General features: G+C 46.8%; 1 protein-coding gene across 1 annotated transcript in view; it reads right to left on the bottom strand.

Annotated features, from left to right (window-relative positions):
* Nucleotides 1–8,784: 8,784 nt before the first annotated feature.
* Nucleotides 8,785–14,846, bottom strand: part of LOC121926103 (dnaJ homolog subfamily B member 2-like) — a 33,273-nt gene continuing 27,211 nt past the window's right edge. The window contains 4 exon segments of the mRNA XM_042458748.1: nucleotides 8,785–9,354; nucleotides 10,853–10,923; nucleotides 12,032–12,134; nucleotides 12,827–12,931. Coding sequence (XP_042314682.1) covers nucleotides 8,825–9,354; nucleotides 10,853–10,923; nucleotides 12,032–12,134; nucleotides 12,827–12,931 — 809 coding nt within the window. The 3' untranslated portion in view covers nucleotides 8,785–8,824.

Below are 14,846 nucleotides of genomic sequence, written 5' to 3'. Positions count from 1 at the left end.
CTAAGTATTGATTTTACCATTTTATATAAGGGACACAATTTTACTATGCCATTGTATTTAATGAGGCTTGAGGATCCACAGACTTTGGTATCCACCGGGGGTGGGGGGTGGGGGGTGGTCCTGCAACCAAACCTAAGCAGATAACAAGGACCCACTGTAATATCTTAGGTTTCATTCTAGGCAATGATAGAATTAATAAATTATTTTCATTTAAATAAACTGAAATAGGCAAATGCCCTCTGAAGGAATAGAGGTCTTTCTAGAGCAGGAGAGGGGCAACCTGTGGTCCTCCAGATGATGTTGGACTGCACCTAGAATCATAGAATCATAGAGTTGGAAGAGACCGCAAGGGCCATCCAGTCCAACCCCCTGCCATGCAGGAAATCCAGATCAAAGCATCCCCGACAGATGGCCATCCAGCCTCCGTTTGAAGACCTCCAAGGAGGGAGACTCCACTCCGAGGAAGTGTGTTCCACTGTCAAACAGCCCTTACTGTCAGGAAGTTCCTCCTAAAGTTGAGGTGGAATTTCTTTTCCTGCAGCTTGCATCCATTGCTCCAGGTCCTAGTCTCTGGAGCAGCAGAAAACAAGCTTGCTCCCTCCTCAATATGATATCCCTTCAAATATTTAAACAGGGCTATCATATCACCTCTTAACCTTCTTTTCTCCAGGCTAAACATACCCAGCTCCCTAAGGCGTTTCTCATAGGGCGTGGTTTCCAGACCCTTCACCATTTTAGTCGCCCTCCTTTGGACACGCTCCAGTTTCTCAATGTCCTTTTTGAATTGTGGCGCCCAGAACTGGACACAATATTCCAGGTGGGGCCTGACCAGAACAGAATATAGTGGCACTATTACTTCTCTTGATCTAGACACTATACTTCTGTTGATGCAGCCTAAAATCGCATTGGCCTTGTTAGCTGCCGCATCGCACTGTTGACTCATGTTCAACTTGTGGTCTACTTGGACTCCTATATCCCTTTCACATGTTGTCTCCTTAAGCCAGGTGTCCCCCATCCTATATCTGTGCATTTCATTTTTTCGCCCTAAGTGCAGTACCTTACATTTCTCCCTGTTGAAGTTCATTTTGTTAGCTGTGGCCCAGCTTTCTAGTCTATTCAGGTTATTTTGAATTTTGATCTTGCCCTCTGGAGTATTAGCTATTCCTCCTATTTTGGTGTCATCTGCAAATTTGATAAGTATTCCCCCAATTTTTTTCCTCCATCTTCCCTCACCATTGGCTGCACTGTTAAGGTTGCTGGGCACTGTGATCCAGCAATTTGGCAAGGGACCCAATTTGCCCATTGCTGTTCTAGAGAGCATGCACAGGAACAATGTGCTTGGCATGGCAAGTGTCTTATGAGAGCTAGACTTTCTTTTTAAACAAATTAAAATAGGAATTTGTGAGGTAATGAGGGAGACAGCAGAAGCTGCCCTTGATGTCACATTCCTAGCTCTGTGGTAAGTCTTCTTCTCAAGGAAAGGCTTACCTAAGCTTAAAGGGTGGGTTTGCCAGAACTCAGCTCCAGGTAAGCAAAGTCCAGCTGCAAACTAGGCTCAGCAGTGACATGTAAATCTGCACAAATTTCTTGCTCTTCAAGCTGGAATAGTCTTGCAAACCTACTAAGTAATTGCACCGTGGCCAATTACTTTTATCCTCAGGTGCAGTGGAGAACAAAATAACTACCAACTGGTTCAACAGGTTGGCCTTTCTGCCCCAGAGTCTGCAGGCTAACTGGAGAGGGAAGGCATGAACACTGAAACATCATTGCAGCTCATTTCCATGCAAGTGGGTGTGGATTTCAGCAAGGCTTTAAACTCCTTCTTTGGAATAATCTCCCTGAACCAGTCATGGGAGCAAATTATCTCAGCATAGTCAAGATATATAGGTAAGAGATGGGTTTCTGTTCTCATCCCTTTACTATGGTAGTTTGTGGTAGAATTCAAAGACATAGCCATGTCCTTGTGGCACCTTTGAGACTAGTGAGAGAAAGAAAGAAGTTGGAATCGAAGGTAGCAGACTGTATATGAAAGCTTGTGCTACCTGTACCACCTTCTTTCTTTCTCTCAGGCTGCCTCCGCACTGTAGAAATAATCCTCTTTGACATCAGTTTAACTGCCATGGCTCAATGCTATAGAATTCTGGGAATTGTAGTTTGTTGTGGCACCACAGCTGTCTGACAGAGAAGGCTAAATGTCTCACAAAACTGCAATTCCCGGAGTTAGCCTTGGCAGTTAAAGAAGTGTCAACCTGTATTATTTCTGCAGTGTGGATGCAATCAGTTATTCTTAAAGGTGCTACAAGATCCCTGTAGTCATTTGCCTACAGTTGCCAAATCAAAACTTATAAGAAACCTTCTATAATAATAATAAAATTTATTTGTATACCACTATTCCAACATTAGATCATAGCAGTTAACAACATTAATACAATAAAAAACATAATACATATCCCCAACAACAAATATCCCCATCCCCCCCCCAAAAAACCATACTATACAGCACATCGTTAAAAACATTACTATTTAAAAGACAACAAAATTAGCTGGATAGAAACAGTTGTGTATTGGGGGAAAACAAGATGGAATTAGGACACATGAGGGAAAGCTTGTCAGAAAAGGAAGGTCTTGAGATTTTTCCTGAATAGATCTACAGAGGAGACAGAGCGGAGCTCTTCGGGAAGCAAGTTCCAAATCTGAGGGGCTGAGGTAGAAAATGCCCTTTGCGCAGACGAGACATATCTCGTCTTAGGAACCTTCAAAAAATGCTGCCTGGTTGATCTGAGAGTGCGGGGCGGACTATATGGGTAGAGGCGGTCCTCCACGTACCCTGGGCCCAAGCCATTTAGGGCTTTATAGGTTAAAACCAACACCTTGTATTGCTCCCGGAAGCGAATAGGCAGCCAATGTAGATCTTGCAAAATGGGTGTTATATGGCAGGTCCTGGAGCATCCAGTGACCAGCCTTGCTGCCATATTCTGTACCAATTGAAGCTTCCGGGTTTGGCACAAGGGTTGCCCCATGTAGAGCGCATTGCAGAAATCTAATCGAGAGGTTACCAGAGCATGTACCACCGTTTCAAGGTCCCCCCGGCCCAAGTAGGGTCGCAGCTGGCGTATCAGCCGAAGCTGGTAACAGGTGCTCCTGACCATCGCATCCACCTGAGATGTAAGGTGGAGCGACGAATCCAGAAGCACCCCCAGACTGCGAACTGAGTCCTTCAAGGGGAGCGTGACCCCGTTCAGGACAGGTAGACAAACCTCCTTCCCCGGGCCAGGGGAACCTATCACAAGCACTTCCGTTTTCTCTGGATTCAGGCTGAGTCTGTTTTCCCTCATCCAGCCCATTACCGACTCCAAGCAGGCATTTAGAGGAGAGATGCCATCTCTAGTCACTGCATCAGTCGGAGACACAGAGAAACATATTTGGGTGTCATCAGAGTACTGATAACACCGCGCCCCGTGTCTCCGGATGATCTCTCCCAGCGGCTTCATGTAAATGTTAAATAGCATGGGGGACAAAATCGCTCCCTGAGGGACACCAGATGTAAGGGCCCTCTTATCGGAGTGACAGTCCCCCAGCTGCACCCTCTGGAATCTACCCGAGAGGTAGGAATGGAGCCACTGGAGCACAGTGCCCCCGATACCTAACTCCCTCAGGCGTTCCAGAAGGATACCATGGTCGATGGTATCGAAGGCCACTAAGATGTCCAAAAACACTAATAGGGACACGCTACCCCTGTCCATGCCCAGATGGAGATCATCGACTAGGGCGACCATGGCAGTCTCAACTCCATAGCCCGCCTGGAAGCCGGTTTGAAATGGGTCTAGAAAATCCATATCATCCAAGATCCCTTGAAGCTGAAATGCAACCACCCTCTCGATCACCTTCCCTAAAAAAGGCAGCAGCGAAACAGGCCGATAATTATTCCGAATCAGGGGGTCTAGGGAGGGCTTTTTTAGCAGTGGTTTGACAACTGCAGATTTTAAACTAGATGGAAAATGCCCTTCCTGAAGGATGAATTAATTATACGGCGTAGCATAGAAGTTACAGCCATTCCCCCCTGAGCTGCCAACCATGAAGGACAGGGATCGAGAGAGCATGTCATCTTCCTAACACTTTGAAGAATCTTGTCCACATCCTTGGTACTTACAGACTCAAAGTGATCCAGTCTAACAGAGTCCACGGAAGCTCTGGATACCTCTACTCTAGATTCTGGAGAAATACTAGTGTCGAGATCAGCCCTTGTCCGAGAGATTTTATCCGCGAAGAAGTTGTTAAACTCATCACAGCAGGCTTTAGATGGTTCCAAGATAGGGTTCAGGGAGGGGGGGCAATTGAGTAAGCTCCCTCACTACCCTGAACAGCTCTGTCGGACGCGACTCCGCGGACACAATACGTGCAGCATAGAACGAGTGTTTTGCTGCACTTATTGCCACTCTGTAGGCTCTCAAAAGGGAGTCCAGGAGTGCCTTGTCGGCTGAGTGCTGGTGTCTTCACCAGTTGCGCTCTAGTTGTTGCACAGCCCGCTTCCTTTCCTTGAGATCTTCAGTATACCAGGGTTTTTTATTGGAAGCAGGCCAGAAAGGACGCTTGGGAGCGATACTATGTATAGCCCTGGAGAGATCTGTATCCCAGGTGTTAGTCAGGGCATCAACAGAATTGCCGTCAGTTCCAACCATATACCCCTCTAGGGCTTCTTGGAACTTTTTGGGTTCCATCAGCCTTCGAGGGTGGTCCATCCTAATAGGTCCACCACCCCCGGGAGGGATTTGGGTAGATGCCTTGATTCTAGCCTCAACCAGGAAATGGTCCGTCCATGACAGGGCAGAGATATTAGTCACCTCTGCCCACGGAGTTTCCACGTCCGTACAAAAGACAACATCAAGTGTATTACCAGCAGAGTGCGTGGGCCCTGATACCAATTGGGACAGGTCCATGGCAGTCATGGTAGCCATGAACTCCCGAGCCGCACCAGTTGGACCTTGGCTGGCCTCAAAAGGGATGTTGAGGTCCACCAGGACCAAAAGCCTAGAGGACTCCAACACCAGTTCCAAGACCAGCTGTGTCAGCTCGGTCAGGGAGTCTGTTAGCGCACGGGGTGGTCGGTAGACCAACAGATTCCCTAAACTGTCCCTGGCCTTCAGGGTTAGGTAGATACACTCAATAAAGCCAGTTTTCCGGACGTGGTTCCTGGTTAAGGAAAGGGTGTTCTTATGTATCAAGGCAACACCCCCGCCCCACCCACCTAACCTGATCTGGTCCTTAACTGAGTACCCGGCTGGTAGGGCCTGTGCCCACACTGCTTCACTCTCAGGCCCAAACCAGGTCTCAGCAATGCAAGCCAGGTCACAGCTCTTCTCATCAATAAGATCATATATAATGTGGGTCTTATTCTTTACAGACCTGGCATTGCACAGGAGCAGGGACAGGGTTTGTGGTACAGTTGGACTGACCCTCAGATCTCTTTGGTTAGGAGAGTGGATGGAAGGAGAGATAGATATTACGCATCGATCTCACCTTCCCTTCCGATATGACTCCACTCTCCTACCGCTATATCTGCCCCACACTACACCAATAGGCGCTCCGCAATCACCAGTCACCTCTTCAAGCTCTCCCATGTCCAATGAAACTCCCCACAACAACACAAAAACACTGCAGCAGAGAATGACTAACATACAGGTCATTCTGCTGGTGCGGGACAGCTAACAATATCCCACCCTAGCCCCTTCTACACAACTGCGCAGGTGCGCTGCTGCGGCGCTAGGATGTAATAGCCGGCGAGGTCCCTTGGCTGGTGCAGTTGCGCTGGATGGAAAAGTCCAAGGCTCGCAGCAGCAGCAGCACAACAGCAACAACACAGCAGGGGTCCGGAAGGAGGGAGCCTTAGTTGGGAGGCGGGACGAGGAGGACGCCAGGGGGCTGGCTTTAAGTGTGCCCCTGCCATGGACACACCCCCTCCTCGCCTTCCTCCAGGTGTTCCCGGCTTCCCTCAAATGCTGGTCCGCTGGGCACTGGGATGGAATAGCCGGCGAGGTCCCTTGGCTGGCGCAGTTGCACTGGATGGAAAAGTCCAAGGCTCGCAGCAGCAGCGGCACAACAGCAACAACACAGCAGGGGTCCGAAAGGAGGGAGCCTTAGTTGGGAGGCGGGACGAGGAGGACGCCGGGGGGCCGGCTTTAAGTGTGCCCTGCCACGGACACACCCCCTCCTCGCCTTCCTCCGGGTGTTCCCGGCTTCCCTCAAATGCTGGTCCGCTGGGCGCTAGGATGGAATAGCCAGCGAGGTCCCTTGGCTGGCGCAGTTGCGCTGGATGGAAAAGTCCAAGGCTCTCAGTGGCAGCAGCAGAACAGCAACAACACAGCAGGGGTCCGGAAGGAGGGAGCCTTATATGTAAGACTCAGTGGACTCAGACAGATATTCCCCATTACATTCAGTAATAATAGAAGCAGGGACGTAGCCAAGGGGGGAGGGGTTCTTGGGGTCCGGACTTCCCCCTGCCAGTAGAAAAATGAATGGTGTGTGCTGCTGCGCCGCCGCACCCAAGCCCCATTATAATGGTGGCACTTAGTCTGGACACACACACACACACACACCGCTTCCTAAAATCTTAGCTACGTCCCTGATAGAAGCTAAGCCTTGTGAAAGTTAAAGCTAAATATTTCTTTCTTGCTAACAGGCAGGCCAAAATAAAGCTGCTTTGGTTGACTTTGGAGGTATGCTGTTTAAATGATGCATGTGTTCTAAGAGGCTGGAAGCCACGCCAAAGCCATGCACCAATCCTAAGGATTGGAGCATAGCTTTGGTGCAGCCTCTTAAGATGCGTGTGTCATTTAAACAGCATACCTCCAACGTGACCTGAAGCAGCTTTGTTTTGGCCTGTCTGTTCAGGCCCATAGCCTCTTATTTTAAAACTATACCGTCAATCTTTATACATAAGCCCTTTTAGAATCAGAATCTTGTAGTCCTACCTCATTTTATACAGCTGGACTCTCTTCAACAGCAATTCATCTGGAACTGTCAAGTCAGAGACAGACAAAATGTCTCCAAGGCTGTTTTTGTGATCTTTGACCCTTTCACCCCTACATTTAAAAAATTGGCCAAAGGGGTGGAAACTGCCATGAACTGCAATTAACCTTTTAATTATGCAGCACTCACTGGCATAATTTAACATTTTAAAATACCATTTTTTTCAAAGCCAGAAGCGGACTTTATCCTACTTGTGGGTTATTTTTTCTTTGTCAATATGTGGAGAGAAATGGCCCCCAATTTTCTTAAATGACCACAGACATAAAAGGACAGCTCTCCACATTTTTAAGAGTCACATAAAAGAGAATTTCAGCAAGAACAGCCTTTCTTGTTGAAATTACCATTCCTGCACTATTAAAGATGTAGGAGCCCTATTTTCATTAGCATCCAGCAACCTCACTTGCTGTGATATACTGACAACAGGTGCCCTGATTTAGGAGAGGAAAGCTGCGTAGATGACCCATCTTTATGCTGGAAGTTCAATTAGATGGGCTTTGGGACTTTCCCAGCACTTATTATTCTCACAGATCTAAGGAAGGGGGAGGAGTGAGCAGCCCTTCAGATACTGTTTATTTAATTATCTATCTATCTATCTATCTATCTATCTATCTATTTAATTTATATCCCACCTTTCTCCCTGGAGGAACCCAAGGCGGATCACAGATAAAATCTTTAAAATTATTATAAATTTCAAACAATTAAAATGTCTATACATAAAATCACATAAACTTAAAATATGACATAAAATCACATAAAATATACTCATGGTCAAAACAGACTAAAAACTCACCTGCTCCATAAAACCACCCTGCTATACATTATGTACAGAAAGCCTGGCAGCATAAAAAGGTTTTTACTTGGCAGCGAAAGGCTAGCAGGGAGGAGGCCAGCCTAGCCTCCCTCAGAAGGGCATTCCAGAGGGTGAGAGCAGTCACTGAGAAGGCTCTCTCTTGTGTCCTCACCAGGCGAACCTGTGATCTTGATGGGACCGAGAAAAAGAACTTTACTGCACCACGCGCTCCAGGCAGGGACAAGAACGGAACTGAAGGGGCCAGGAACGAGTGTGGAATGAACGGGGGATGCATTTTACTGCATGCAAAGTCCCTCACTCATTCCGTTCCATTCCCCATCCATTTCAGAGGGGGCGATTTTTGAGAACTGTTCAAAACAGTTCTCATCCCTGCCTGGAGCCCTATGCGATAAAGTTCAAAGCCTTCTCCTACAGATCTTAGGGCTCTTGCAGGTTCATATGGAGAGATACGGTCTCTCAAGTAGTCTGGACCCAAGCCACGTTGGGATTGCAGCTCCCCTGATCCTTCATGATTTACTAGGCTGGCTGTGACTGCTGAGTCTTGCACTTCAGCAACATCTAGAGGGCTACACATTCCCCTACCCCTTCTCTAAGCAGTGTTTCTAATCATAACAGATACAAGTTTCTCGTTTCAGACAGAGGGTTCCTTCTATTTGTATCTCTGGGAAGTGGAGAAGCCTAAGGCAGGCCCATCTATTAGGCAGCCACTATTGCTTCAACTCTTCTGCTCTCTCCTAGTTTGAAAGCCTCCAAATATCTGTGCCCAGAAGAGCCAAGCTCTTGGTATCCCAGCCCACTGGACTCATTAAGTGCAGGTGTCCTGTCACAAAACTTGGGCAGTTTGTGCAGCTCCCAATACCAGAGATGAAACCAGACTCTTGGCAGTTAGAGCCTGGTCTTCCCCAAGAAATAATGCAATCATGGACACCAGCAGCCAGACGGTGACCTTTACTGGAGATGGGTCTCCCTCCTCTTGTATTGTGGGAGTTAGAGAATGGTGCACATGATCGAATCCCTCTCTCTACGAGAAGGAATGATATCGGGAAAGATGTAACGCACATCGCTGAGGGCACAGTCATTCTCCCCAGGTCCAGGCAGAAGTGGACTCTTTGGCTGCCCTGGGCCACCTTCTGCCTTCGGCCCTTGTGGTGGGTTGCCTTCCTTCTCTTTCGCCTTCATATTATCTCCTGCGCCTGGAGTCTGGGTTCTGATGGGCAAGGGAGCACACACGCCTGCCTCCTCGCCGGCTCCTGGTGTTTTTCTGCGTGTCTTCCGAGAGCTTCCTCGCCTCTTCTTGGAGCCATTGATGGCTACTGGGTGCTGCCCCACATTCTCCATCTCAGATAGACTGTAGGCCATGGCCCGATGCAGTTCCTTATCTTCACTCTCAGGATAGGCAAAAGAGGAACCAGCACTCTGGGGCCGTGGCAGATTCCATATGTCAGTTTCAGAGCTCAGGATTTCAGGTTGCTCCTGCTGGATGTGCTCCACCCTGGCCTTCAAGTTGTTGGTGAGATCTGGAGGAAGCAAGCCCCCCCCCCCCAAGAAAAAGGAGGAGGGGAAAACCAGCCAAAATGAGTATCCTTCCTCATTTCTTTTCCTCCCCATGGTTACCAAGCCCCACTGCAACCACAGAGGAGCTTGTGTTTTGACCCAGTGCAGCATTGCAAAGCTGGCAACAATCAAATCTGTATAGCAAAACCTTTACACAAACATGGGATTTGTCGTTTAGGGAGGAATATTTAGAATGCTCAGCCAGAGAGCTTGTGTCTCTGACCAAACTACAAATTGCTTGATTCCACGGATTGTAGCCATGGCAGTTAAAGTGGAATCCCAGCACCATTACTTGTTGTGTGAAGGGGACTAGAGAAAGAGAGTGGGGTGGTTAATAATAATAATTATTATTAATTATTATTAATAATAATAATAATTATTATTGTTGTTGTTGTTGTTGTTGTTATTTATAGCCCGCCGAATCACGAAGAATCCGAGTGGGTTACAACAATAAAATACATCAATTACAATAGAGTTAAAAATCAAACCCTAGACCTACCACCCCCCCATACCCAGTACTAAAACAGAATTAAACAATAATAGTATAAAAAACATTAAAAACATTAAAAGCATTTAAAAAAAGGCAGAAACATATGCAGGGAAGAATAGACAAATGAGGGGACAATATCTCTATATCTGGGGAGGGTAACTAAGTTGGAAAAGCCTGCCGGAAGAGATCCGTCTAGACTGCTTTCTACCTGGAATGGGAGTAACATGGAATAGGGAGCCTCCCTGTTCCCTGATCAGGGATACCATCAATAATACAGATATAAGGAGAACCCTACAACCAAAATGAATATTAGAGAACCTGGATCCCACTGAGTATCTGCTTTGAACCAACATGGTGTGCTGGAAACACATCATATGGCTTTATTGATGGCTAGTGTGGTTCAATGACAACCTAACACAGAAAGGTAAGCAGCTGTACTGCAACCCAGGAAATGCAGGCAAACAGATGCATGCCCACCAAATTTCTTGTTCCTTATTGTACTACCATGACCAGCATGTATGTCTGTGTACATGGACTGGGTTAAATAGAAGATAGATGGGTGGTGGGTATGTCAGGGTATATGGGGGATGCATGGATGGATGGATTGTGTGTATATATGTCTGTACTTGTGCAAGGGAGGGGTTGATCGTAAGGTGCTTGAGATTCTTAACAGCCAGTAAGAGTGTGGAGATGGTGGTAATGCTGGAGAGAATATGGGATGCTCTGAGCCCCACCCTTGCTGAGATGGAGCTCCCAAGAGATTACATCTGAGGGAATGTGGCCCTAAATGAAAGGAAAGGTTGCCTTGCATGCCTACTTTCCTCCAAGGCTCACCCAGTCTAGAGTGGACTCTACAGCAGCTCTTTATCTATTCAAATCACATTATGTTTATACCAAGACACTTTCTGGACTGGGCATCCCACCCCCCCGGTGTGTGCTTTTTTTAGTATGCCTCAAATTCAGTTTCTTACCTTGCACTTCTTCCACTTTGAGCTCACCATCCTCATCAATCTCTACCCTCTCCTGTCCATGCTCAAGAATCCTGCAAAAGAGGCCAAGATGTAGGAGAAACTGAACAGTGTGAGAGGCATTCTTGGTGTGTTTCCCCCGATTCCCTTCTGCTAGACCATGGCTGGGCAACTGCACTGGCCCCCAGGACCATCCAGGGGTTGCACAAACAGCCAAAGGTGCTGAAAACTGGCAGGCGCAGTGGTTTTGTGATAAAACAGAGCTCAGGCCACCCATTCCCTTAAAAATCTCACTGAAACTTTTTTTTAAAAAAAGAAAACTAAATTAGAAGTGTTATTCCAGCATCATTTTTCATGCATTGCATGGGCTGAGACAGCTCACAATAGGTCCTGAGAAGAAGAAAAAATGGCTGTTGACCAGACCTTCTGAAGTTGTCCACTTTTGAGATCAGTTATTTAATGACGGAAATTGAGTTATCCAGCTGTATTCTGCAGTGTCAGAGCTGGTTACTGTTATGGTTGAAAGTCTTCATCAGAAATTCATCAGTGACGTAAATGGGAAGGTTTATAGGCAATATAAAAATGGAAGCAGGTTGAAATATAAAACTGAGAAGAGTAGGAAGCACAACATGACATTCAACGAAATTGAACACTGCTTAGCAAATGGTAAGCCTTGGTTTCCAGTGCTCTGTAAATTGAGTCTATCCAGCTGACAGCTTTTAGATATTTAAAAGAAAATGAGAAGAAAGTGGTGGGGGTGGGGTGGGGGGTAACAGGCCAAAAATAATGGTCCCAATTTGCAAGGAAGTACATTTAGGTTAAATGCTCAGAATTTATAAAACTAGTTCAGGACACAGGAGGCTCAAAATGCCTTTGAGCTTTCTCTTCTTCTGTTATTTGTACTGCTTGTAAGGGTGGTTAATAAGGGACAGAATGCAGAAAAGGATTTGGAGGTACATACTAGGTTGAAATGTAATGCCAAGCCATCTATCTGTGCAGCAATGGACAAATGAATGCTGTGATCACATTCTCCCTCATCAACCTACAATCTTCACTTTTCCTTCTCATGACCATCATTTTAGTGTGTTCCTTCTGCTTTTGCAGAAATTCCAATTTACTATTTTCATCTGTTTATGGGATAGGCAGGCTCACCTGTCACCAGGCCCTCCTTTGTCACCTCACCTCCTTGTGGTTATCCGCTTGCCATTGACGTACTTGGTGGATGTAGAGATGGAATGGAAGCCTATTCCCAGTTCAGCACCAGGGCCAAAAGTAGTGAAGAAATCTAAGGAAAAGCAGTAATAATGATATCATTGTTGAGGAGGATGATTAATGCAAACCACACTAAGCCGAGACAGGTGAAAGAGGCCTTCCTAAATGATTAGTGTGCATCATACCCTGCAACATTTCACAAATGAAAATTGGGACATGTATGGTCAAGCCACTTCATAGTGTGGTAAAGACAGCAAAGGTTATTAATGAAGAAGAACACACAAGCCAGGAGAAGTTGTAGTAGTTAGCTTTTGCCAGACCCTGCAGGGAAGGGCAAGATTCTGCCTTGAGCTCTCCCCTCCCCTCCCCTCCTGACACAATTAAGTGCAAATTTTTGCACTTTGAACTCCGTTTCAAGTAACTGAAGCAAGATGAGGATGAAGGGATAATGTCAGGGAGGAGAGAGAAACTGGGTAATTTTAAACACAGCTTAAAATGTGGGACAATAGAGAATTAATTGGGACCGTTCCTCCTAAATTGGGGCAGTTGGAGGTAATAGTAAATGGGATTCTCAAACATTTGAAAAGTGGAGAGTTGACAGAAAGAACTTTAAGAAAATAAAGCAGAAAACAGATAGAATATTGGATTAAAGAAGTTTAGAAGACAAGATCTGGCAAGGCCCACAATAACCATTATGAGTGAAGACGGGAACTGCTAGAACCTACTTGAGGCAGGAAGCCACCATAGGTAACTCATTATTCTTACCTGTCTGGCCTGGAGAATTATAGGAGCAATAAGAGTATATGCTTTCCCCTGGGGTGTTCCACTGAGGCATTCCTCCTTGTAGTTCTGTAAATGGGGAGAATTCATCTGTAAAGCAAGGGAAAGATTGCTAGGTTGGATTCTGCCAGTGATTGCCATTCAGAAAACAATACACACTGTAATTCACAAAATAGTTCAATGTGGTTGCTTAATACAGTGAACTTCACCAGCAGTCTGCAGCTAACCTATATTTCAGGACAATGTCCTCTGCAATATGAAATCTCCCAACAAGGGATGGTGGAATTCAAATTAAGGGCTCATTCTTACTCACAGAAAAACCTGAGTCCCGATCCGGCTCCACTCCACTATGCCAATCGATTCCAAAAGGTCCCTCGTCCACACTATGAATTGGGACCTTTTGGAATCACTGTTCTTTGGCATGATTCTCATCCCCATTTAGTTGGCTCCTGCTCCCCGGCCTGGCCTTGGCCCTGCCCCCGGCCTCCACGCTCCCTTCTCAACAACCTGTCACCCAGTGTGGATCAGCTGCTCGAGTTGGCGGAGGGAGGCTGGCGGCACCTCGGCAGGCAGCACCAAAAGCACCGCCACTTGGGGAGACAGAGGGGGACCACGCTCAGGGCTCAGGTGGGGAGCAGGTGTGAAGCCCTTCCTCCGTCTCTGCTGGGCTGGCTGGGCCCCTCTCAGCGCTGGTGCCAGCTATTCTGGGAGGACCTCTCGACCCTGGGTGCACTCCGGCTGCAGCGGCATGCCAATGGGTGAGTCACTCCACAGGCGTCAGGGCAGAGATTGGTGGCACGATGGGTCGGAGGAGGTGCCCCAGAGGACAGCGACAGCACCCACAACCACCTCTCTCCATCACTCCCACAGTGCAGGTGCCTGGGCCCACAAGAGGCCTGCAGAGGGGTCTAAGGAACACCGAGTGGAGAGGAGAGCAGAGGGGAACCCCGAGCGGAGAGAAGGAGGAGGAGGACGGAGGCAAGGTTGGGGGAGGGAGCACGGAAAGGAGCCAAGGCAAGGCCGCGGAACGGAGCACTGAGGCCGGGGGAGGGAGCTGGGAGGAGGAGGATGGGGGAGACTTTTTAAAAAAATAATAATCAAAATTAATTGCAAAATCAGTAGAATGGCTTAGCAGCTAGTCGCCTTTGCAAGTAGTTTATTTGCTTGTTTGTTTGTTTTATTTTTATCCCACCTTTCTCCCAAAGTGGGACCCAAGGCAGCTAACATACATAAAACACACCAGTTAAAATTGTACAATTAAAATTGTAAAAATATAAAAAATACAAATATAAAATTTTTAAAACAAACAAAGTTAAAATTAACAATCCAAGACCATCCCTCTCATCCCCCGATAAAACCAAGTAGTTGCTTTGACAATCTATCAATTTTGCGATTAATTTTATTTAAACAAAAAAGGACCCCAAAAGGCGGCACTGGGGGTGTGTGTGTGACATCTCTGCGGAGCAATGGTAAACACACAGCCCTCTGCCATTTGTCCCTCATCTCTGAAAGAATCGATTCTGATCTGGCGTTCTCACTTACTGGACACAGGTCAGAATTGATTCTTCACAAAAGAACCTCAAAATAACAGCTACCCAAACCCCTGTGCTTTTTGCGTTTGCTCTGCATTTTTCCCACTGGAATTGATCAAATAAGGATCAGGATTGATTTCCAGTGGGAACTTGGGGCATATAGCTTGAATCAGTATTCAGAGCTTATCATAGTGGGAATGACCCCTAAGTATATCTTAGACCAAGAAGGCCTGTAACCTTCTTCCTAGTCTCACAGTAAGGCCCCTCTTATTATGGGAGCAGATCACTCCTTGTAAATCTGGACAGAAATGAGAGAACAGCCACATCCTGTCTTCATCTTTGAGATGTCAGCCTTTCTCGATACTATCCTAGATCTCCTGAAGTCTTTCAATGGCTGTACAACTCTGCACTGTCTGTTTGTTGTTGTTAACTGCCCTTGAGTCGAGCTGGACTCATGGCAACCCTGTGAACGA

Source organism: Sceloporus undulatus, chromosome 1 (assembly GCF_019175285.1).
Source record: "Sceloporus undulatus isolate JIND9_A2432 ecotype Alabama chromosome 1, SceUnd_v1.1, whole genome shotgun sequence".
Classification (NCBI taxonomy): domain Eukaryota; kingdom Metazoa; phylum Chordata; class Lepidosauria; order Squamata; family Phrynosomatidae; genus Sceloporus; species Sceloporus undulatus.
The sequence above is the reverse complement of the archived record's forward strand: the minus strand, read 5'-3'. Positions and strand labels throughout refer to the sequence as shown.